Raw genomic sequence first — 26,018 nt, 5'->3', positions numbered from 1 at the left:
CTCCTTATTTTGTGTCATTCCCCCCCCCTCACTTCTTTTCCCTCTTTACAGACAGACTGGTTGGAAAATTGCTACTCAATAACCCCCTTGCTACTAAGATCCCAAAGGCGACTGGTTGGAAAATTGCTACTCAATAACCCTAAGATCCCAAAGGAGGTCTTTAAACCTATCATTTTTTCACCAAACCCTTGTGGGGTACATGTATTGGGTTACACATACGTGTATCAGTTGTTCCGTGAAAACTATAAAGCCCCTGAAAGTGGTTTAGTTCTCCTGAGAATAACAAAGATTCTCCCGCTGATCAGACTCATCTCCTTATTTTGTGTCATTCCCCCCCCCTCACTTCTTTTCCCTCTTTACAGACAGACTGGTTGGAAAATTGCTACTCAATAACCCTAAGATCCCAAAGGAGGTCTTTAAACCTATCATTTTTTCACCAAACCCTTGTGGGGTACATGTATTGGGTTACACATACGTGTATCAGTTGTTCAGTGAAAACTATAAAGCCCCTAAAAGTGGTTTAGTTTATATATTTACTCCACACATTCTGATTTTTTTCAGAAAAGTTGGTTTAAATGATACTCTGGTCAAACAACTGAAGACCATCAGAACTTCCAGAAGTGAAACTGCTTGAGCTTTACAACTGGTTCCCAACCCTAGCAAAGCTTACACAAAACTTGGCACTTCTCCTTCAGGCTGTTGAAGTTTTAAAGCCTTTCAGAGAGTCTCTACACAACGAAGATGGAACGAAATCCTAACGCCACCTCAGATAGGGAACAAAAAGGCTATTACACCTCATCTCCCCACTATATTAAGCCCTTCTTTGGAGCATCACTTTGTAACAAACCTTGCTAGCTACGCTAAATAAATCAACAGCTATTAAGGCTTTCGAGTTATTAGCTTATTACAGTAGCTGCTTTCTAATTCCTCTGCTCTGCTCCAGTTCCCCCAAAGGCCCGGGAAAGGGGAGCACAGATTTATTGTTCAGCGGCTCCCCCCAGCTCTGAAGACTTCACTTTTTCCTTTCCTTTTTCCCTTCCCTCACCAGGCTGGAGGCACAGGCACTCTGTGCTTGGGGAGATTTAAGCAAATCGTTAAAGTTAAAGCACTTGAGGCTGGCTTTGAGGCTGAAAGTGGAAATGATTCTCATTATCTGGGAAGGGATCTGGCCGGGTGAACCCACACAGGTGGGTGTTGCAGCGGGAGCTGGAGGGGAAAAGCGCTCCATCATCGGATGAAACCGAGTGGTTAATTATCTGGAGCTGAAGCAATTGTTATTTAACCAGGAAATTATAATTTATCACAATAAGCCAGAGAATGGCAGTTAGCTAAACCAGTTTACTGGCCTTTTTTTTTTTTTTATTTATTTTTAAGTTTGTGTAAAGAAGTCAACTAATCTGCTTAAAAATGTGAAAAAGCATCATTATCAGACACTACCCGTTCATCAAAGCACTTGAGTGCGTTCTTGGAACCCCTCTGAAGTCAAGGGCTTAAATATTTATTTAAAATTTAGAATGTGAGTAACTGCTTTGCTCAATCTCAGCCAGAACTGCCTCAGCCCTCACAAAAACTCAGTTGATCACCTGTCTAAAAAATTAAAAAGTCAACTTGGCTTCAATGAAGCAAAACTTTATGCAAACCGGTGTCATAAAATGAGATCTGCACTTTAAAATGTGTAACAAAAAAAAGAAAAAGAGAGGGAAAAAAAGGAAAGTTGGTACCCCAGGGGCAGAATGTGCTGCTCTGCCACCGGGAGGGCACAGAGCTAATTAGAAAGGTCTGGCATCTGCCCACAATCTGCGTTGGAAAAGCGGTGGCCAGGGTCTCTCCTGGTAAGTGACAGGCTAAGAAAGAACAATCTGTGATTTACAAGCACAGTTCCCTAGCTAGGAAACAGGAAAAGTGGGGTTTTTTTCCTTAGTGTGATGTGTCACTGTGAATCATAATGCAAATTAAATTATGATTACAATAAACTAAAATGATAGTCATGGGAAAAAAAACCATAGCAAGAAAGCCAAAGTCTCAATATACAGTTAGAAATACAATATCCCTTTAAAAAAAGCAGGTTATAACAGGAACAGCAATACAAGCAACTTTTTCAAGCCTGAGAATAAAGAAAGGTAACTATCAATAAAACTTTAGCAAAATTAGAGAGACTGTTTTTCTTTTTTAAAAAGGGATACTGCATCTTTAAAACACGTAAAATAGTAAGTCACCCGTATTCTACTTACAGATAGTAGGAGTAAGAATAGTAGCTCCTCCTGGCAAGCAAATCACAGACAGTGGAAAAAGAGAAGCAATGGTGAATGAAAAGCGTGACTCTGTCACATCCAATAAAGCAGAGAAATGTGCGTTTAAAAAAAAAAAAAAAATTGAAAAATTAATGTTTCTTTGATTAGCATTTCAACTTGCTCATGCACAAACTAGCCTCACTTTGCCATGCAATTAAAAAAAAAAAATACACTAGCATATAAAAATGATTTGGTTTTTTAGAAAGATCACTTGAGAAAATTACATGCTGAGATTTCATTTATTGCCAAAAAATTTGAAAATTAAATGGATCGTGTATATTCAACATGCAGTTCAGCATAATCTAATGATTACCACCTAGATGCCATGACAAATGAACAGCTGTGTACAGATCTTGCGCCGTAAATATGCTTTTTTACTTTTCAGTGACAAAAACCAAAAGATTGCATGAATAAAAACATTTAATCAGGAGAGCAAATTGCACGTCTTTTCGTTTTTACATCTTTGTGGGTACACAGGTGTAGCTGTATATGTTTGTAGGGGCGCTGTATGTAGCTTATATGAGCACACACATGGGGAAGAGTGTGTGTACTGACATACACCCCACACACTGCCCTGCCACAAACATATGCTTTCTGCTGCCACATCTTCCATTGGGGAACGCCGATGGAGTCATGCTAAGCGTTAAAAACATGGAAGGGAAAGGCATGGAAGGAAATGAAGGACATCCGGAACCGGCCCGACAACGACTCGGAGAACAAAAAAATGGCATTGCTCGTTAAAGATGCAGTATCCCTTTTCTTAGCTGCTTTGGGTCCGCCAGGGAAAGTCGGTGAGAGCTTGTTAAGAGCTTCAGTCGGGGGAAAACTTCCAACCAATTTGCACAAAATGATCAGGCGAAGCCTAGAACATCCCAAGCTCGTCAACAAAACTGCTTAATACTCCATTTTTCCAATGAAATGTGCTGCATTCGGTCAGATGGAGGGAGCGACGGCTGCGCGTACCACGTCACAAACCAATGGAAATGCAGAACTTTTTTTTTTTTTTTTAAATTGACTTTTCCATGTAATAAGCTGTGGTCAATTCAGGTGCCAAAAGGGATACTACATAGTGGATCACGGAGTATGTACACTACGGGGGATGACTCAAAGGGGTGGGTTTGCAGCCCCACCACAACGGGGGGAAGTGTGTTTATGTGGGTGTGAACGTGTCGGGGGGTTTTTACAGCTGGTCCTGCCCTCAGGGCATGAACTGCCCAGATTCACTCAAGGGACTAATTTTTTTTTTTTTTTTTTAAATTGACTTTTCCATGTAATAAGCTGTGGTCAATTCAGGTGCCAAAAGGGATACTACATAGTGGATCACGGAGTATGTACACTACGGGGGATGACTCAAAGGGGTGGGTTTGCAGCCCCACCACAACGGGGGGAAGTGTGTTTATGTGGGTGTGAACGTGTTGGGGGGTTTTTACAGCTGGTCCTGCCCTCGGGGCATGAACTGCCCGGATTCTCTAAAGGGACTAGAATTAACTCAGGTACACAAATGCTTACTACTCTTTTTGTAAGAGATCTGGGCTAACGCTGCTCTTAAACCTGCCCACTCTCCCTAAGGGGGGAGGAATGGCCACCTCTAACGCACGCCACAGACAACCAGTTCAACTAGCAGGATGAAAAACTGCCAAACATTAAAGATTCATGAAAGAGGTTAATTCCTCACCTATTTTTGAATACAAAATAGTACAGGAGTTTAGAAATGCTACATGCTTTGGAATGATGATCAAGTACCGTTCCTAAGAGGGTACTGCCTTCACAGGTTCAGGGAAGGGAAGCAGGGGTGGGGGGAAAGGGGAAATTTTAAAATATCATTTCACGGATATAATTGACTTATTTTCGTCAAACAACTTGACAGTGAAAGTATGAGTCTAAAAGGATTCTGAATGCAAGAGGCAAAAAGGAGGTAAAAAGGACAGGAAAAACGAACACAGTGAATTTTAAGCTTTTTTTTTTTCCCTTCTTTTCTTTTGTTACCTGCAAAAACTAGCCATTGCCATGGGGAGTGTAGTGGCAGACACCCCCCCTCGCACACACACACGTGCACACACACCCAGCCTCTTCTATGAAGCACAAGGGGACCCCTGCCACACGCGCTGGGAAGATGATGCTCCCCAGCACATACCTTGCCATAAAGCTACAAAATCGAGATTTCTTCCTCAAATCTGAAAACCTTCTCGAAAAACAACTTTTTGGTGGGTTGGTTGTTTTTCAGAAGTGGTGTAAATAAAGCAATTGGGCTGATGTGTGTCTCTCTCTGCCTACAAGGAGTCGGGCCTTTTTGCACATGGGTCAGTTCTCAACCACAGAGGTAAACAACAGAGAAAAGTAAAAGCACTTTGGGGGAAAATCACGTATGTAGCTAACTAACACAGAACACTAGAAGCATACCTAATGTTTCTAATGCAGACGTTTCTTCTCCAAGTTATATATCTCCAGGGACAATTGTAAAGAGGCAATAAATTAAAAAAATCTAATGCAAACCAGCAGTTATAAAATATATAATGATCTTAGCTACAATTCTAATTATTTTTTTTTTCTTAACTTTAAAAACAACAGCAAGCTGCATTTCAGAGGAACATCGGCAACATTTTCAAATACACTTTTCATCAAGACTTGGGCAAAGGAAACACACCACTGGAGGACAAAGGTCTCGTTCTGGCCAAGAGAAATCAGGCTGTGCCCTGCCAGGGGCACCCGCAGAAAAGAGAGGAATCGGTTTTGATGCTATAACTATGAATTTACAGAGCCAGAGAGGAAACTTTTACGCCAGTTTACGGGACTTGGAACTAGTGGGAAGTGGAGATTGTTCCAAACTCAGTCTTGGGGCACAGTTGGCGACAGGCAGGAGGGTTGGGAGGCAGAGTTTGCACTGTACGGCGCCAGAAGATGGCGCTATTGCTCACTGTCTCAAAAAGCACTAACAAAGTTCAAAATTCAAGCAAATTAATACACTTTTAAACAATTTCATGCACTAAGGACTCACTAGATAATTTTACAGCGATGTGGTGTGACTTGTAAGAAAAGACTCCAGATTTACAAGAGCATAAATAGAGGTATAAAATTACATTATTGTGCAAGCTGGATAACATACAGATACAAATAACTCATTAGAGCTGCATATAGAAAATCAGATTCATTAGGTGATAACAACATGAAAAGTGCAGTAAGTTATTCTTTTTTTTTTGCTTTTAAAAAAAAAAAGGCTCCATGAATTTCAGTTCTGCCCATTTTAATATTCTGTGTATTACTCTAACTGCAACTTTAAACTACTTGGAAATAAGTAAAAGTGAGAAAATGTATAGCTGTTGGATCCCAAATATAAAATAATCGCCTCTTTAAATCCATCCTAAAAATCACAGTGAAAACATCAGGAAACGCAAAACTCATCCAAAAGCTGATGAGAGCTACTGAAACTTTTTTTTTTTTAAATGACCTGTAAAAAATACCCATTTAGTTATTGTTCTTTGAAAGGGAGAAGAAAAAAAAAAAAGATCAGCACAGATAATTTTCTTACCTTTTTTTGACGATCAATACGACAACAAGGAGAAGCAGGATGAATACCAGAATTCCAGCACTGATTCCTGCTATTTTCACCACGCGATCTGTTTGTTTGGCCGGATCCGGGATCACCTCAGGCTCTTCTGTTGCTGCTGCTAAAGGAACCCAAAAAGAAGTTGCTTAAACACATAAGCACTAAAGACACAAGAAACATCATCGGTGACCATTTCCAAACACCTGTGTGATTTAGCACAGGAACCAGAATATAGACACACATCACGTGTTTATACATCTACAGGTGTGTATATAGACACATGATAAATGTCAATCTATACTCTATACATTTGCCACACCGTGTATATGACTATGTATGTGTGTGTACATATGCATATATACATATATATATAACTTCAAGTATACAGAAGTATATAAGCATCTGGATTTCCAAACAGGCCACTGTACTGCAAAGCAGAAGACAAAGCAGAGACAATCTATCAACTAAATCACCATTATTTCCTTTAATATTAGTTTTTTCAGATCACAGAATGACATGGGGTTGGAAGAGGCCTCTGGGGATCATCTAGTCCAAAATATTTCATAGTCCAAGATATTTCTATAGGTATTCTATATATTATATTTCTATAGGTATTTTACCTATATTACCTATTACCTATTTTACCTATGTATAAACGAAGGGGCCTCTGGAGATCATCTAGTCCAAAATATTTCACAGTCCACGATATTTCTACAGGTATTCTATATATTATATTTCTATAATATTTTACCTATATTACCTATTACCTATTTTACCTATGTATAAACATCTAGAATACCTATATTTCTATAGGTATTCTATATATTATATTTCTATAGGTATTTTACCTATATTACCTATTACCTATTTTAACTATATAGAAATATCTAGAATACCTATATTTCTATAGGTATTCTATATATTATATTTCTATAGGTATTCTTATATTACCTATTACCTATTTCACCTATATAGAAACATCTAGAATACCTACATTTCTATTTCAAACACTAGTCCAAGATATTTCATAGGGAATATTTAACACTGACTCATTTACCTATATTACCTATTACCTATTTTAACTATATAGAAATATCTAGAATACCTATATTTCTATAGGTATTCTAGATATTTCCATTTCAAATACTTCTAGTCCAAGATATTTCTTAGGGAATATTTAACACTGACTCGTGAGATCACATTAACTCACAAACAGCAAATTAAACTCTCTTTTCCAACTCGTAGCCAGCCCCCTGCACCCCAGTCCTTCTCTCCTTCACCTCACTTCACACAACCTTTGTATATCAATTCTCCTTCCAGCACCTGGCCCGAGACCTGTGCTCTGCTGGGACTTCTGATTCTCCACATAAGGCCACCCACAACGTCGAGCCTAAAGTCAGCAGGAGCTTTATTTCTGTTTACAGACCCAGAGAAAAAAACCCATAAAAATCACTGCTCTCCACAGAGATGAAACCACTCTGTGCCACAGCCAGGCAGACAAAGGACCAGGAACCGGGGGTTTTCAGACTGGCAAAAATATCAAAAACATAAACAGGTTTCAGCCAGGGGTGAAACCCCATGAGGTGTTTACTTGTAAAAAAGGAAATGGCTCTTCAGTTCTCTCATCATTATTTTCTGGGTCTGTGGCTCAGCACCGTGCCTGTCCCTCCTGGCTGGCAGGGACGGGTACCAGAGGTGGCTTCCTCCCTCCGACCTTCCACCTGAGATGCAGCAGATGCCACCTCACCTCTTCCCCCCCCACCAGCTGCACCCACAGTAGGCACAAGCTGTTGGTATCATCATGCCTACACCATTATGCAGAAAACATCCTTTACTCTGAAACTAGAAAGTTCTCAAGCAGAACAAAAAATGAGGTGAAGCTACACCAGAGGAAGGCTACAACTCCCCAAAAAATCTGCTCCGTGGGCCTTTCAGAAAGCCAGCCCCAGGGATAACCAGTATCTAATACGTTCTGGTCTTAACCATGTTACTCAGACCCTTTAAATTTGTGGTGAGAGCCTGGCCCAGGTTGGCCAGAGAAGCTGTGGCTGCCCCATCCCTGGAGGGGTTCAAGGCCAGGCTGGATGGGGCTTTGGTGGGAGGTGTCCCTGCCCAGGGCAGGGGGTTGGAACTGGATGGTCTTTAAGGTCCCTTCCAACCTGAACCATTCCATTATCCTATGATTCTATTTGGGTTCCATGTGCAGGAACCCATACTATCTCTTGAAGGAAGGATCATGCTGTTGTTTAAAATCACCCTTTATTACTTGTTTCTGTAACCTCATAAAATGATTCAGGCTGGAAGTGACGTTTAAGATCATAGAATTGTCTAGGTTGGAAGGGACCTTAAAGATCATCTAGTCCATCTAACTCTGACAAAAAAATAAATAAGAAATAAGCAATAAAAATCACTAAACCATATTCCTGAGGACCATGTCAACCCGTTTTTTGAACACCTCCAGGGATGGTGCCTCAACCACTTCCCTGGGCAGCTTATTCCAATGCTTGATAATCCTTTCCATGAAGAAATGTTTCCTAATAACCAATCTAAACCTCCCCTGGCGCAACTCGAGGCCATTTCCCCTTGTCCTGTCTCCTGTGACTTGGGAGACGAGACCGACTCCTGCTTCTCTACACCCCCCCTTCAGGTAGTTATAGAGCGGGATAAGGTCTCCCCTCAGCCTCCTCTTCTTCAGAGTGAACACCCCCAGCTCCCTCAGGCTCTCTTCTTAAGACTTACTCTCCAGACCCCTCACCAGCTTCGTTGCCCTTCTCTGGACCAGCTCCATCATCAAGTTCCAACCTCCATCTCAGCAGGATCTGAATCACTAACAACTTACCCTCAAAACAACCTTCTGAGTTAGGAATGTGCTTGTCTTCCAGACACCTGTGCGAGAGCCAGGCAGACAGCGAGAGACCTGGCAGTGCTTTAATCATAGAGCTTAATCATCATCATCAGACTTCATCATCATAATCACCTCTCTCTCCTACAGCTCAAACTGTCTGCTGAGAAATACTAAATGCTTCCTCCTTTGTGTAAATACCTCCCTGCGTGAACACTGTGTGGACTTAATACTATCTATTTTGTTTGTTTTATGGTTGTTATTGAGGTGTCCAGGGGTAAGAGGCAGGATCGGGCACGTGGTGTGTGTCTGTGTAGCCACACAACACATAGAATCATAGAAGAGTTGGGGTTGGAAGAGACCCTGAAGATCATCGAGTTCCAACCCCCCTGCCCTGGGCAGGGACACATGCTCACACACCAGCTAGAATTAATGCCAGGTACACACAGGATGCTGTCTGACAGAGGAAACGAGGAGGGTGACTTTTGAGGTGGAACTGGAAGAAGAAGGTGCTTGAGATTCTCAGTGCTTAAAGTGAATCAAGCCCCAGTCTGCTATCGGCTGGGCTGGACGTGACAAACACGAGTGGACATTTGATAAGCGGCAGAGACAAAAGGCCAATCAGTAGAGTCAAAAGAGCAATCAAAGCTAAAATATAAATGGCTTTACATGCCAACGGGGAAAAAAACCTCATGTTTGGGGTACTGGGAATCAGGAAGGACGTGGGCAGGGCAGAGAGGGCAGTGAGGTGGGACAGTTGCCATGTCTGGAATCACCACCCGCACAATGTTGGCAGTTGGGTAGCTCTGACCTAGCAAAGGTAAGAACCACTCAAGCAGCAAAATAACCAAGGTTCAAGCAAAGAGATTTAGTTGTGTGGATGGAGATTTAAGGTCTTTTAAGAGATCTCAAAACATGAATCACAAAGATTGGAGGTGACCTGAAGACACAACTTCAAAGGTTGGAAGGCTCAAAAATACCTCCAGAAGCACAGGCTTTGAACCTTGATCAAGTCGGTGGTATTGTCACTGGAGTATTAGTGAGAGATGAGAGGAAAGAATGAAAGACCTCTTTCACACTTCCTTGGAGAAAGGACGGACACTTACTGCTTGGTAGAGCATGCTGCAATGTAGGTGCTTCTCAGAGCCATGTCTAAAATTGCTGCTTGGCCACTCACAATGTCATTTCCTTCAGAAAAGTTACCTCAGAGAAACAACTACACACTTCTCAGAAAATCTGAAGGAAAAGTTACTCAGGGAGTTCACTTATTCCTAATTTAGGCACTGGTGTTTTATTATACGGTCTGTAAGAAATTATTGAGTTTGGGTCATCAGTAAGTGCTCAAAATGCAGCTCCCTGTCCAAGTTTGTAGAAGAACATTGGAAAGCCAGGAGGACATCAACTGCTTGTCCATTCCTTCTGCTTTTTCTGCACCAAGGGGTGTGAAGGAAGAGACTAACTCATTCCATGAACTTAATGCTGCTTCTGAGATAAAGCTGGAGCCCTCTAGAAATGTACCAGAGTCCTAAATTTGCAGAGAGAAATTATATTTGAGTAGTCATAGACTAAGCAAGCATATAACCATGGTTGAGCCTCCTATACCCAAAAACCCTAAAATCTATGCAAAAAAAAGCTACCCCTGTCCCCGGCATCAAGAGAAAAATCACTTTTGACTTAAATGAAGCCAGGATTATTACACGTATGTTTCCAGCAACAGATAATGTGTGCATTCCCAAGACTAAATGTTACATTTGGGCACTATATGAAAGCAATTATAGATATAAATCACACTGTAATCTATTATTTATGTATATCTGCGTGGTATGCAATAGAGTATATTATTTTGAGGAAGCCATTGAATGTGGCACAGAATCATTTAAGGAAACATGAATAAGTATTTCATATTACTTGTGTTTTAAATCTGATAGTTCAAAGTTTATTATAATAAGGAGGTGTGAGCTGAGATGAGGGAAGAGCTACTGATGTCATCTCTCTTGAGTTCTGTAAGCCTTTCACACGGTCCCCCACAACATCCTTCTCTCTCAGCTGGAGAGATACAGTACTTAAAAACTGAATTGTGGTAATTGGAGTTAACTACTGTATATTTCTAAACACCTGCTTTACTAACTCCTAGCATTCCTTTTTAGTAATCTGGTCTTTATATCTTGAATGGCAGTCTGTATTGAAAGGTAATTTATCAATTTGAAAAAGAACCTTGCATGGTAACAGAACGATGATCATACAAAAATGGACTCTATTGGTATAAATTCCTTTGGCCAGCCTTGCTCTGATAATCTTCAATTAAGTGTTAATTTTTACAATATCCTTACATATTACAATATTTTGATCCAGTAAATCTAAGGAGAGATAATCCTGCAGATTTCAACCACAGCAAAGTCATCTTGCATAAAATTTGCAAGAAGAGTTTCTGATCTGAAACGGAGAGTTAACTACATTTACCCCCCCTTTAAGAAGAGCTGCCTACACAGAGGATTTAGGAGGAAAACACTGGATTTAGCATTTTATCGACTCACCGTTCTTCTGACCTAACGAACAGTAACAGCCACCATATTCCACAGGCCCGTTCACAACGTTCATAAAATAACTCCATCCAGGGATTCTGGCTTTGCACGTTGCCAATAACAGTCACCACATAAGAAGCAGCTTTCCTTGTTGGCATTGATACTTAAGGTCAGTATTAAATCAGTTGACTTCCATGCTCAATAGCATGACGTTCAACTGTGAGCAGCGCTAAATTAGACCAGAATTGCCAACACTCTCAGTGATAGTAATATTCTAAACAGTTGATGGAGTGAAGTCCACCTTATCCTCACAATTTCCTGATGTACTTAATTATTTTAATTTTTTAATCTATCTTTTATCGAGTACACCTAAAAATCCAATACCTGTTTCTAGAATTGAACGTAGGGATAACATTCATACTTAAAGTATCCCGTGGCATAAGGAATCCAGTCACGGCACATATTGCTTTCCTGTCTTCTCCTGCCTTCTCCAGCTCAGAATTTACACACGGGCTTGCAAAATTGTCAGAGAATTTATGAGACTCAGCACAAAATCTATTCACCTACACCTTCCTAAGGAGACGGTGCTGGAATCAAGATAATGATATTCTCTACTCGCTCATCCAAACCAAATTATTCAAGCAGAAAATTCTGGTCGGATTTTGCAGGGCTGCTGGTGTGGTACCACTCAGAGAACAGCCGCCCCCCTAAAAGACAGCTTTTAAATCAGAGGTTTTGAACAAGATTTTATACGTAACCTTCTCCCCACACCGTTTGACTCTCCTAACATCCGCAGCATTTTATGCTGGGTTTCCTTTGTGCGAGCGAGCGAGGGAAGAAACTCTGGTTTATGCATGATTAAAGCTGCTATTTTATCCCACTGCATTTTCTTTGAATGTTAATTTCTGTTTGTGGCAGATCTTTGAATTCTCGCAAACTGGTGTTATTGCTGCGTAGCTTGAGATTCAAAATAGCTCTGCTTGAGATAATCTGCTCTGCACCTTTGTTACGTGGCATTCAAAACTTTTAATTAAAACCAGGAATGACGTCTGAATGAGTTCAAGAAGGTAACATCAGGATAACATCAGATGGAGCCGGAGTCCCAGCCTGCTCCGGCGATATGTCACTCTGCCACCCGAGAAAAGGGCTCTTTCAGACCCAGAGTGAGCGAGATTCTCTGACGAGCATTTTGTTTGGGATTGATCTGCCCCAGGTTTTAATCATCTGCCCAGAAAGACCCTTCCGTCTCCATCGGTTTTGTTTTGTTACCGCTTTGCCAGAACGATAATCATTGTGCAATTAAGCAAATTTTCAGAAGTCTGAAAGTTAATTAACAAATTCAAGTTCAGAGAGAGGAGATCCGTAACCCCTTTTAGCTCAATTACTTTTAAATAAAAAGAAAAAAAAAAGTCTGAGATGATGGTATTTGATGAAAACACTTGAATGTGCTTTTGCAGGGATGGGGGAGATGGGATGTGCAAGTTGTTCCAGCAAATGATGCCCATGATTCGTGAGCTTTTACAGATTCCTCATGTCCGTCGGTTGCTTACACCATTGGCCTCTCTTTGAGAGTTTTTTCTCTTTCAGGTTGAAACCTGGAGATACATTCACTGGGAGAGGAATCCCCACAATCCTCCCTTCCCTACACCTACCAAAGAGTTTCTCTTTTGAGGTACAGCTTCTGGGAGATGAAGGCATGCTAGAAATTCTCTAGAGTTTGGGTACCTCTAAGCTGTTGCTTTCAGGACTCTGAATTACAGCTTTGTAGGGTAGCGTTATTAAACAGAAAAATTGTATTTGAAAAATGCAATTCCCTGAGCTGTGCTTTGAAGTGCCAGGTTCATCCCATCACCATGGAAACCAGGGTCCACAGCTGCCCCAAGGAAAAGAGCTTCCCAGGCCATGCTGGTGGAACAGGGAGCTGTGCTTTGAAGTGCCAGGTTCATCCCCATCACCATGGAAACCAGGGTCCAGAGCTGCCCCAAGGGAAAGAGCTTCCCAGGCCATGCTGGTGGAATGGAGGGTGCCCGGCACCACCAGCCCCCTCCGGGCACCCACCCTGAAAGAGGAGGGCAGGGGGGTGATGCTCAGACACAATCTGCTGCCTCACTTGGTATGGCACCCATCTTTGTCCTCACAGGCCTCCTTTGCATATAATAAATTAAGCCCTCGTATGAAAAAAACTGAGGTACCACTGCTGTCTGCATTAGAGGTCATGGTGGCAGAAGGGGACAGACTCTGCTCCACAGACCCCTACAGCTGGAAGAGAGGTTTGATCCCTCTCAAAGGGTGTCTTACATGCAAAAATGAAATAAATCCAGCTTCAGGCTCACCCCCCTGCAGATTCGGGGTGGCACAAGATGCTGTAGAAGTTCAGCAGGGAAGTGGCACAGGCAGCTCTGCACACAACTACAGTGCCAGGTAAATCAGTGACTCCCCACTCACACATCCTGCTCACGGGCATAATGCAGAGAAACAGCCCGAGCTTAGGCTGCTGGATGGTTTTTAAATGAATGAACGTGCAGATTATAAATATTTATATGCACTCTTAATTAATTAAGGAAACTAGCGCATCTTGCCATATAACAATTAGAACGCTATCTGGAAATTCCAGTCTAATAAATACATTTATATATAAAAGACTGCTTCCCGAGTATTGTTAAGCCCTCACAAGGGCAGATATAGATTGTTTTGATAAGTGATATATATAATTTAAAAAAAAAAAAAAAGGAAAAAGAACCCCATCTTTCCTACTCCCCAGGACTCTCAGATCAGCCCGCTGACTGGGACTGCTTTGGCAGGAAAGTGCAAGGAAAGCAGAACGGGGTGACCCACGTGTCTGTTGCTACTTAGGGACTCAAACTAAAATTAACGAGGACTCGCTCCTGCAGTGTTCCACTGAGAAACAATTTAAATTCACAGTGACTACCCTGAAAACAGCAATGTCCGTGAATTTATAGCCAATTATGAAAGAGTTGACCTTAAGAGGTTCAGAAGGATGAAGTGAAGGAAGTGCTGAATCCCTTCGCCTCGCCAAAGGTGAGACCCCGGCCACGTGCAGAGGAGCAGAGCTGGAACAACGCTGAGGAGACAATGTCCCATCAAGAACCTGCCCTGCTGTCCCCGGGTCACACCAACCAGCAGATTGGTGCCTTCAATGCGTTTCTACACCCACCAAGAACCTGCCCTGCTGTCCCCGGGTCACACCAACCAGCAGATTGGTGCCTTCACTGCGTTTCTACAACATCTGCCACCAAGACGTACCATTTTGTCACCACTTTGCTGACTTTGAAAATACTGCAAGGACAAGATTCAGTTATGAAGTTGATGCTCGGTGCATCTTATAATCTAGAGGTCGGACAGCTTTTCTGATTAGCAAGTTATTTTTTAATTAGTGAGCTGGCTCCGTGATGCAACCCTGTCCCCAGGACACAAAAAGCTCTGGGTGTTTTACACAAGGGCGAAAGCTGAAGTCACACTGAGGGGACAGCTGCTGGCTCAGGGGTTTTAACTGGGACAGGATAAAAATGTGGGCTAGGACCTGTGCTGGCCTCTGGGATCGTCAACTCCAAAACACACAGAACAAATGATGTTATTGGATTTACACAATGGAAACATATCCCACGGACAGATCAGAATCTCCTCATCAATCTGTTGGACACCTGAAAATCCATGAGAAAACCTTTTTTTTCTCCCCTCTTATTCTGGCCTTCCTTACCTTCAAACCTTCGAAAGCAACCAGAATAATATACTTTGGGGTTTTGCTACTGTGTTTTTTCAATCATTGCATTTCCCTTTCAGGTCATCATTTCAAAACTGTCACCAACTGTGCAAAGGCTACAGCCTTACCATTAAAAACCCCTACCCTGTGCCAGAATTCAGGTTCTAGGAAGCTACAGAATCTCCTAATAAACAAACTGTGGACAATACTAAGTGCTTGCTTCAAAATACCTGCTCTCATCCTGTAACAGCGGCATGCCTGAAATGTTGGAGAAATTAAGAGAAATACCTAATGCAATTTTCCTTTATTTTGAAATCTGGTTATTTATCTGTGCCTTGGGAAAAATCAATTTTTAGAGCGAGATTCTCTTGAGCCACTTGACACAGTTCTTTCAGTAGCCAATATGGAAGCAGAGGTCAGAAGACTCATACTCATGTTTTCATTGCACGAGTACTAACAGACCTTGGAAAGGATATGTAAAAAAAAATTGTAGAAATACGTAGCATGCACCCTGTAAAGTATCAGCCTGACACAATGAAATCTAAACCACTATTTCCCCCTTGTTTTCTAGAAAGGGGTATTGGACAAAAATGGTCCCCCAACACTCCGATCATTCAGCAATGACTTGTTGGATGGACCGTTACCATTTCTTAAGGTCACGGTGATCATTTCCTACGTACAAAGGGTCTGTTGTTAGACCTGCTGCAGTACTTTTTCCTGAGAACATAAAGAGTCATCTGGCCTTTTGGTAATGAGGTCATTTAGTAACTTTTTTTTTTTAGGGGAAAAAAGTGTTATTGTTTGGTCACATTACAAATTAAAAAACTTCCAAGTTTTAGCCTGAACACAGAGCCTGCTTTCAAAAACGTGTGTTTTAATAAATAAATCCTCACTTGATGTTAGTTATAAAATTTCAACTATGCAAAACACTGCATTAAGAAATTATCTGGTTTCGACAATGACTCCTATATGCCTTGTTAGCTCAGAAAGAAACCAAATAGAAAATGACTATAAAAGCAATGTTTGGTAACAAGTATACAAAATACCTCATCTTTATTTGCCTTTCCACCAGGTAACATTTAAGAAGTTTGGTAGAGAAAGTACATTATAATGATCGTTATCATTTATATATGCACACAACATGGTTTATGGGGAAAAATATTGCTCTCAAATGTCTGAAGTTCCATTTTGCTGTATTTATTGAAAATAACATTCTGTGAATAACTTCTCCCAATTTAAGCAACTATAAAATTATAAGTGAGAATTTATCGGTAGCGTAGGAGTTGCAGAGTTATTACAGACCTGGGCAATTACACTGAGGGAAGCAAGGGCAGCTTAACTCTCCTCCACCACAAAACTGCAAACTCTCAACCCAAACTACACTCAGGCAAGCTCAAAATACAGAAATTCCCAAGGTGGAAAATTATCCTAGCTCAAATGCAGTGCTAATAACATCGGGGATGGAATCAGAAGGCAAAGCCACTGTGGAAGAACACAAACGTTGTTTCCTTCATTCTTTCAAATAAACCAAATCCACACAGATTATAGCTGATACACCGCTAGAACTACTATTTCGTAGCACATACTGGTTATTATTTGCCATTCAGAATGGGAAAATACACAGAACTCCCTTCAAGAAAACAAATGGTTAATTGCTCCTTTAGAGTTAGGTTTTCCAAACCCCCACAGTTTAAAGTTTATACAGTGCTAAAACTAGTCTTTAACAGGCCCACTGGTTATTAGCATCCCAGACTCTTACCGTCACGACTGCCAGCCTGCACTACTGTTTCCTCTAAAATTCAGCACTTTTTCAAATAAAGTGAAAAAGTAAAATTTAAGTACCCCAAAAGAATCCAAGAGGCTTTCTTTCACACAAATGCTATTCTTCCATCTAGAGAAATTTTTTGCAACTTCTTCAGTTCTACAATACTTTCCTGACAGGACTCGGTGTCCGTAAGAGCCCACTGGGGGAGCTGGGAAACAACACAGGATGTGCTGGTGTGCAGAGCGCACCCATGGCAGAGAGCTTTCCTTCTCTCTAAACCTGAAGAGCATTCACTCTCAGAAAGTTCTATGGGTCAAAACTCTTGAGGTTCTCCTGAACTCCCTCAGCACTACCAGGTGTCCAAGCAGCTGGAGGTCTGGGAGCGTGAGGGAAAGGCAAATATCCTCTTCCAGACCAACTGGGTATCACCAGCTGCACATCACAAGGACTGTCTCAGCCGTTACCCTAATTATGCAGTTGCTCCTAAATCTGCTTATCCAAATATATCTGAAAGGTCCTATACCAGCACTTCAAGTGAGGCCACCTGATTTTGCACTGAAACATCACAGCAGTGGTGCTTCTCCTCCCTGGTCCCCCAGCTTTGACATCTTTGACAACAACAATTTGCAAAACAAAGGTGTTACCTCAGCCTTAAACCCCACCTAAGAAGCCACAAGGCCGTTTACAGGCTTGTTTGCTGCCTTTGCCATCTGGAAAGGCAGCTGTGATGGCACAGCAGGAACACGCAGCTGATGAGATGACAACTGCATGGAAACCCCCATGTTGATGTTCACGGCTTGGGGTTGAGTGCCATTGACCAGTAAAGTTCAGGTCTGGAGCTGCAATGACATTAAAAGCCTTTTGTGTTGTCTCTTTCCACCAATCCCTGTATTATAGAATCATAGAATGGTTTGGGTTGGAAGGGACCTCAAAGATCATCTAGTTCCAACCCCCCTGCCACGGGCAGGGACACCTCCCACCAGACCAGGTTGCTCAAATAGCCATCCAGCCTGGCCTTGAACACCTCCAGTGATGGGGCGTCCACGACCTCCCTGGGCAACCTTTTCCAGTGCCTCACCACCCTCACTGTAAAGAATTTCTTCCTAGTATCTAACCTAAATCTCACTGAAACCCTCCAGCAGGAGCTGGTGACCATCCTGCAGGCTACAGGACAACACACACCCGCAAGAAAGATGACTACAAACTTGTAGTCACGACTTGCTGAGTCTTTGGCTTTCCACATTTTTGTCTTTCCATATAGAAGCCTTGATGGCTTCGGACCTTAAAACCCCAATCAACTTTTCTCTTCTGAAAGAAAGAAGAGACTTTTCTCTCTTTCCATTATCCAAGTAACGACTCACACAAAGCTGCGCTGGGGGAACCAGATGTAATAACAAGCCTCCGTGATTAAAGTCGGATGAACTTTTCACACCTGGTATTAGGCTGGCTCGTAAAAAGTAAAGATGAATCCGTTTTTAATTGCCCAAAGCTCACTCGGAAAGGAGGCAGCCGGGGTTGTGGAGGTGCAGAACTAAAGGCACCAGTTTGAAAGAGGATTTGTGGTCCCCTTGGCCGTGTGTTTTGGGGGTTACTGGAGCATTTAGTTGTTTTTATCCAGAGGATGAAATTAGCTGCTCTCTATTGGATATGCCTTTCCCAGCTAGACCCTCCAGGAAAATACAACTGTATCAAAGGGGGAAAAAAAAAGAAAAAGGATATATCCAACAAAAGCTTCAAATCCACATGGAAGTCAAAATAAATGAAGCCAACTATAACATGCAAATACTGTATTATGATTTATGTAACGGGTTGCTGGCAAAGAAGATTACAGTACTGGTATTTATGCTTTAAATCTGGGTTTAGGGTTTTCAGTCAGTTGTGATCTGATTAAAATGTGACTGATTTGGAGGAGAAAATCACCTTAAACTGAAGGAGTGCCAAGCACACTTGCAGATGAGGTGGCAAAAATATCTACACTGAGGCACCGAGCTTTGCCTAACGATGAGTAAAACCAAATTTACATTTTAAAATAGGAGTAAAAAACTGAATTAAACAAGGGCTGACATGAAAACAATGTGCTCTAGTTTCCAGAGACGCAGGCTAACACATACCTTTATGTACCTCATTTAAATTGTCCCTTGGGAAAATGTGACTTGTGATTTGAACCACAGAGGCCACTCCACAGTGTGAGCTCCCATTTAAACTGGGTATTTCCTGACAATCCACAGCAAAAATGGCGTTTCTCCTCTTCAAGGAAGGGAGACGTGGCTTTGGTCAGTGACTGACTTGATGTGGCTTTAATGAATGACTCAATTCAGCTTTTTATTCCTTAAAAACCAGGCAACGTTATCTGTCAGCTTTCTTAGAGACGGGCTGGCCAGAGTTCTCAAACTTGGGTAGAAGTTGTCACCCTGACATATTCAGACAGCACCAACACAGGAGACCACTTTCAGGTGGCTTAAGTGCCTCTTATGAATCAGATCTACTGTCAGATTTTCAATATCCATATTTGAAAAGAAGTGTACACCCGGGGAACCGCATCACCCAGTCATTGCAAGGACAATTCTCTCCAGCTCAGAGCTCTTCTTGCCTGGCCCTGGTGTAAGGACAAGACCAGTATTACATGAAAACACAGTGCAATCCTGTACGATCACGTCTACTACTTACAGAATATCCCAAAATTAAATGCAAAACTGTTTGCAGACCTCAAGCATTCAAGAAATGGGAAGTGGAGAATAATAATGTATTTCTACCACTTGGTACTACATTAAACTTCATTAGAAATGAAGAATTAGAAATTAATCTAATGAACCACTCTATGACTCATTAGAAAACTATAAAAGCATTTTTTGACCACCAGAAAACTTTAGAAGGTATATGCTTATTTAACAGCTTTTTTCAGCAGGTCAAAATCCTGAAAAGGAAGAGCAAGAAACAAAGATGTAATTTGGTCTAAAATCACATATAACACTAACTTATTTTCAGCACACAATAAATAAAAATTTTAGACAATCTATAGTATTAAAGATGAGCCGTCTCTGTTATCTCACTGGCCATTTAGGACTAAATACACCCACCATTACCCCTCTGAGGAAGGAGAAGGGACCCAATAATCTTTCTGTTTTATAGACCCAGACAGGGTTTACTCGGTGTAACTGGTAAAATTGAATGTTTCATTCTGTCCTCCCAAACCTGCATCACGGCTGATATATTTCAACTCGGCTACACGTTGATATTCTCCGTGGAAGATAATTCCACCTTCTTTCACCTACAAAGATGACTTCAAAGCTCTGAACTTGGGATGGCAACACCCAAGGCTGTGATACAGCCTGGAGAAAGGGGGTTTTACAGAAAATTAGGAAGGAGGGAACTGATCTTGTTGCCATCTTCAGCTGCCTTGTGGGTGGAGGGAGGCAGAGAAGACACAGCCAGACCCTGCTCTGAGAGACACAGCAAAAGGACAAGGGGCAAGAGACGTGACTTGCAAGAGGGGAAATCCCAACGCAGATAGCGTGAATAAAATTGATCACGATGAGAGTGGTGAAACACTGGGGTAAGGGCCCAAGGAGGAATCTCCATCCTTGGTGACAGTAAAAACTCAGCTTGACAAGGCTCTGAGAAACCTAATCTAACTTCCAGTTCAGATCCAATTAAGCTGAACCTGCTCTGAGCAAGGGTTTGACCAGACAACCTCCAGAGGACCCTTCCAACCTGAATTATTCCAAGATTCCTACTTTATCCTTGTAGACACCAATGGACACTCTGCTCATCTTGTTGCTCTAAGTAGTTATTACTGCCCTGTTTCCATAAATAAATATGTGGAGCGGTATTCCCTGAAACACAGGGAGTGCAGTTTTAACTTTGTATTTCCTCCAGCTGCAGTATTTCACTCAGATTTACGTCTGAGGATTTATTTTTTTTCCTAAGGCCATTGCAATTTCTAAAACAACCCTCTAAGATTCGACCAGAGCTGGCTCCTGGGCTCCTTCTAAAGTTGACTGTAGCTTTAAGCATCTGGCCCTGAATATTTAAGAAAAAAACCCTCGTGCTCTGCTTTGCTAAAAGATTCTCAGCGGCCGCTGATTGCCTATGAAGATTATAAAGAGGAAAATGCTCTTCAGGTCCTGCCTCCCAATGCAAAGAAATGCAGGAAGCCAGGGGAGAAGAGCCATTAGATGAGTTAGTCCTTGCTTACCAGAAAGCTTCTTCATCAGCTGAAGCTTCATTAACTGGGAAAGGGGATAGAAAGCACCCTTTTAAGCCGCTACCCATACGGCTCCATACTGGGTAAAAGAACTTACTGCCTCTAGCCTGTGATTGCTTCCCTCCCCGAAATGCTCTCCTCCTTTGCCCTCCCCAGGGGCTCCCCAGGGCTGGAGAAACCCCACTGGGAGAGAGAGCATGGAGATAAAAGGGGGGTGATTGGGGATGTAGCAGCAGAAAGACAGCTTGTGGTTACAGGAGCTGCCCCCGGGGCCGGCAGGAGAACGAAAATACGGAGACGTGGCAAGGGAAATCAGAGATGACAAGACAAACAGGCTGGCACACAGATATACAGAACAAGGAAAACAAGAAGGAAAAAAAGAATTGGACCATTAGGAAAAAAGAAAAAAAAACAGCAAAAAGGAAAACAGCCAAAGAAAGCATAAAGCACAAGAAAGAAGAAAGGGTATAAGTTGATATAGAAAATGTTTAAAATCCTTTAGTGATAAAAATAAATGATTTTGGATTAAGCCAATGATTTTCGGTTGTAAATGTCCATTTAAATTGGACTTGAATTGTATTCCCTTGCTGCACGAATCTGAGTGATTTGGGCCAATGAAAAGAGGAGCAAACCCAAACGTGGATCTCTGAGCAAAAGAGGCAGCTTCCTTCTCTCCCTGTCTTTCTGCTTTCCTCTCTGCAGAAACTGTGCCTTTTGTGAGACCAGCACAACAGGAAAGTAACTGGCAACGCAAATCATGGCCAAAATACACGGTCAGATCTGCATGGAGTGACCCATAGACCCCCTGGGACATACATTACCTGGGACCCACCTCCCTGGGACATACATTACCTTGGGTCACTGACACTATGCCTTCACAGAATCACAAGGAATGATATGGGGTTGGAAGGGACCTCTGCAGATCATCTCCTCCAACCCCCTGCCAGAGCAGGTCCACCCACAGCAGGTCCCACAGGAACGTGTCCAGGTGGGGTTTGAATGTCTCCAGAGAAGGAGACTCCACCACCTCTCTGGGCAGCCTCTGCCAGGGCTCTGCCACCCTCACAGCAAAGAAGTTCCTCCTCATGTTTAGGTGGAACTTCTTATGTTCCAGTTTGTGCTTGTTCCCCCTTGTCCTGTCCGTGGGCACCACTGAAAAAAGACTGGCCCCATCCTCCTGACACCCACCCTTGAAATATTTAGAGGCGTTGATCAGATCCCCCCTCAGCCTTCTCTTCTCCAGACTAAACAGACCCAAGTCCCTCAGCCTCTCCTCGTAAGGGAGATGGTCTAGGTCCCTAATAATCTTTGTAGCCCTCTGCTGTCCCCTCTCCAGCAGTTCCCTGTCCTTCTTGAACTGGGGAGCCCAGAACTGGACCCAGTGCTCCAGATGGGGCCTCCCCAGGGCAGAGTACACCCCTTCCTCTTTCTTACCACGCACGTAAAAACCACCCACCCACCCAAGCACCATCACTGGAATGAGGGAAGCACCATTACCTTCTACTTAGCAGGAAAAAAATCAGTGCAGACCTTGTAATTTAACCTTCCTGCCTCAAACCATTGCTCTGCTTTTACCCTTGGTGCTTCTTGTGAGATTTTTAAGCCTCTATACTTTTTTCTACGCAGAAAGAAATTCTCAAAAGAATTTCTATTGCCCAAACGAACAACTCAAAATGAGATTAAACCTAAATAGAAGCAAAGCAAGGACAAAATTTCAGAGTCCATTTACTCTTTTGAATATTTTTTCCATTTGCATTGTAAACACAGAGTTTTTGTGTTGTTTTTTTTTTTAAACTGCGAACTGTTTTTTAACCTCAAAATGTTCCAGTTTGCTTCGATGATTTTCTGCTTTCAGCTACTTTCTTGAGACCTGGGACCTCAAACAGCTCCACATGCCTCTGAGGGCAGCCCTGCAGGTGACACCAGCAGGACAAACAGGAGAGGCTCAACCCCTCTTAATACAACCTACTCAAAGAAAAGCCTTATTTCGAGTCTCTTCCACTTCTACTTCATCAAATGTAGTGAATAAAGATGACAATTTAAGGTAAAAGCAATACCTACTGCAAAATTCTTCAACAATTTGTTAGATGTACTGGCTCCAAACCCCCAGCAGAATCATACACAAAAAAATATCTTATTTTCATTCATTTACAGCAAAATGTATTTATGCCCACTAACCAAGAAATACTTTATTAAATATTCATAGATATTGCAGGTGTTTATTAAATCAGTTTCATCACCAGAAGATATTTTTTATATAATATCAATTTTCTGTCTGTTTATTGAGCGCTTGTAAAAGCTTTCTCAAGAAACAGTAAAATACCTTAAATGTTTTACTGCACAGCAAAATACTAAATAAATTTCATTCTCACTCAGCTCATTTGACTTAACAATGTTTATTTAGTTAACCTGAATTCAAACCAAGTTCCATTGCACTGAACCATCTTACCCTGATCTCAACTTTTGGCAAGGGTAAAAAGTACCATTAATATTTAAGAAACTTTAATTGCAATTGCTGATTGAAAACCCAGTGACAGCAACAGCCAAATTCAAACACAAGTTTTGAAGAAGCCAAATATATTCCTCATCCTGTAGCCCCAAAAGAATCAGCTTTTTATACCGGCAGGTAACTCCCTCATGAAAACCAAAAATCCTTCTCCCATAGCATCACCAGGAATGGTTTGAAAATCACTTTTAAGGGTAACCCAAGCCTTTTCACTTTGGCCAGTATCTTAAAAGTTTCAAGAGGGATGTGGGCACACTAGTGACAGAGTAGTAAACAGATGCTTTCCAGGGAGGCTTAGCTCAAGAAATTTGGAGGAGATGCAAGTGTGAAGTAGTAGCTCTAGAAATTATATTTTTTTTCCCTTTTCTTTAAAGGCTCTGTTCTTTAACTCCAGCTAGTTTCAGATAACTCACAGGGAAAAATAAACAGCCCATCCCCCTTTGCCCATTGGCATTTTTTTCCAAATGTAGAGCTGCTGGAGTACTTAATTAATAAAAAATATCAGAACAGCTAGTTTTAATCCCTGCAGAAATACATAGTGGAAGGTATTTTGCCCAATCCTCTCCCAGTCTTCTCAGTGGAAATATAGTACACTGGAAACTATGAACATAACCTATAAGAATTCTTAGAGAATGCCCTGGCTCTGGCTGGGGTGGAGTTAATTGTCTTCATCACAGTCCATAAGGTGCTGTGGTTTGGATTTGTGACCAAAATAGTGTTGATAAGAGAGGGATGGTTCAGCTGTTGCAGAGCATCAAGGCTCCCTCTGTTTTTCATGCTGCCTCTCCCCAACAGGGCTGGGGGTGGGCAGGGGTCTCGAAGGGGGCACAACCAGGACAGCAGACCCCAAAGGGATATCATCTCACACCACAGGAGACCACGCTCAGCAATAAAAGTTTGGCATTTCCACTTTCCAAGTCAACTGTAGCTTGGAGACTGGCTGGGCCTTGGGGTGTGGGAGGTGGTGAGGGACTGCCTTTCTACCAGTATTTAAAATATAAATAAATCTTTCCTTCACTTCAACAAATCATCTTTATCTCAGCCCACAAGTCGTCTGACTTTTGCTTCTCTGATTCTCTTCCCCATTCTGTGGAGTGAGCTGGGTGGGTGCTTAGTTGCTGGCTGGGGTCAACCCCCCTACCCCCAGAAAAGTATACCAAAAGGGGGAAAAAAAGCGTAACAAAGTCAGCCCACAAGTCGTCTGACTTTTGCTTCTTGTGAGCGAGCAGCTGGGTGGGTGCTTAGTTGCTGGCTGGGGTCAACCTCCCCACCCCCAGAAAAGTTTACCAAAAGGGGGAAAAAAAGAGTAACAACAATAATTGTTTGAAATCTTAAAAACGCCAAAAACTCCCCCTCGGAATTTGTACCATTGGCCATTTATATTCAGGTTGTTCAACTAAAACCAAAAAAGTTATTTCTTCTTCTCCAATTAACAAACCCTATTTACGCTGCTCTAGTCAGTTAATTACCACACTGTAATTTGCAAGCCAGCTCTCCTTCTAGCCCAACCTTTTAAGTGTCTTTTCAGGTATTAACTGGAGACAGAGCACTCCTATTTAACAGCTGAAAAAGCTGAAACAGAAAATAAACCAGCCTGGCGGTAACACGGATCTCGGGCTGGAGCTATAAATGTTTGCAGATAAAGGTAACTTTTGGCCTAACTCTGACTTTCCACAGTCTTTCCCCCCTCTCCTCACCCTGCTGCTGTCACACCAAGGTAAAACCAGGCCATACCAGGTTTAGCAACCTAAAAAAATGCAATGTACACTTACTGGCACTTCTTCACACACTTCTTTTTGCTATACCTAGCTTTCCTCATTTCCCTCCCCCCCTTTATTTTTTACACAGTATTTAGGCAGTTTAAGATTGATGACAGATTTGAATCTGAATGACAGATTTGAAAGGTAAAGCACTCCAGTTTACCACTATTTTTTTTTTTTCTATAGCAATAGGGGATGAATGAAAAGGGAATAAATGACACAGTAGTCCTTTCATACCCCCTTCTTCTTCGGAGAGCACTCCTTTTTTATTCCCCTCACTTTCAATTCAAGCCATTCACAAAGGATTAGCATAACACATCTTTTTATGCTTGTAAGGGTTACAGCTGTAATCGCTTCACCTCATCACTCTACTTAGAAATCCTGTCTCCAGAGGAGTAATTCGATTACCCACGACAATCCAACTTTTGCCTAACCAAACAGCAATTCATTATAATGCTGCGCTGGGGCAGCAGTTTGCTGTGAGGGGATGGGAAAATAAAACCCAGCAACGTGAATAGCTGGTGTGAAAGGAAGAAGGCAATTGTCGCCTGACAAAAGGCTACCAACAAAAAGGCAGGACAACTACCAGAAATTCTGAGTCCCAGGGACAGGGAACCCTCCAAACTAGTAATGACCCACAGCTTTTAAAAGTCTTGGGTTTCAATTTGGTGTGGGAAGTCTATAAATTGATGAGAACATCAGATGGCTTCCGAGTGGCTACTCTTTAGCAGGTACTGGGCAAGTGCAGGTAAAAACCTGAAAGAGAGCTCTTACACAGGCTGAGGAATCACCACTGTCTTCTGCTGGTGGGAAATACCTGGACTTGCCCAACAGGCTGGTTCCTGCAATGCCTTTTCTTGCTC

The 26,018-nt window shown here is 42.1% G+C and overlaps 1 protein-coding gene across 12 annotated transcripts in view; it reads right to left on the bottom strand.

Moving 5' to 3' along the window:
* The window catches only part of PTPRK (protein tyrosine phosphatase, receptor type, K), a 353,816-nt gene that overhangs the window by 35,065 nt on the left and 292,733 nt on the right, over positions 1–26,018 (bottom strand). For 6 of the 12 annotated variants that reach the window (XM_014942619.1, XM_014942624.1, XM_014942626.1 and 3 more), the window contains exons 13-15: positions 5,818–5,956; positions 4,692–4,733; positions 2,232–2,261 (exon numbers count right to left, since the gene is read on the bottom strand). In XM_014942619.1, the coding sequence (XP_014798105.1) occupies positions 2,232–2,261; positions 4,692–4,733; positions 5,818–5,956 (211 nt within the window). The remainder of the gene's footprint in view (positions 1–2,231; positions 2,262–4,691; positions 4,734–5,817; positions 5,957–26,018) is intronic. The other 6 variants (XM_014942621.1, XM_014942622.1, XM_014942625.1 and 3 more) reach the window with 3 other exon arrangements.

This window comes from Calidris pugnax, unplaced genomic scaffold (assembly GCF_001431845.1).
Source record: "Calidris pugnax isolate Ruff unplaced genomic scaffold, ASM143184v1 scaffold86, whole genome shotgun sequence".
Classification (NCBI taxonomy): Eukaryota; Metazoa; Chordata; class Aves; order Charadriiformes; family Scolopacidae; genus Calidris; species Calidris pugnax.
This window is presented reverse-complemented; position numbering and strand designations above follow the sequence as displayed.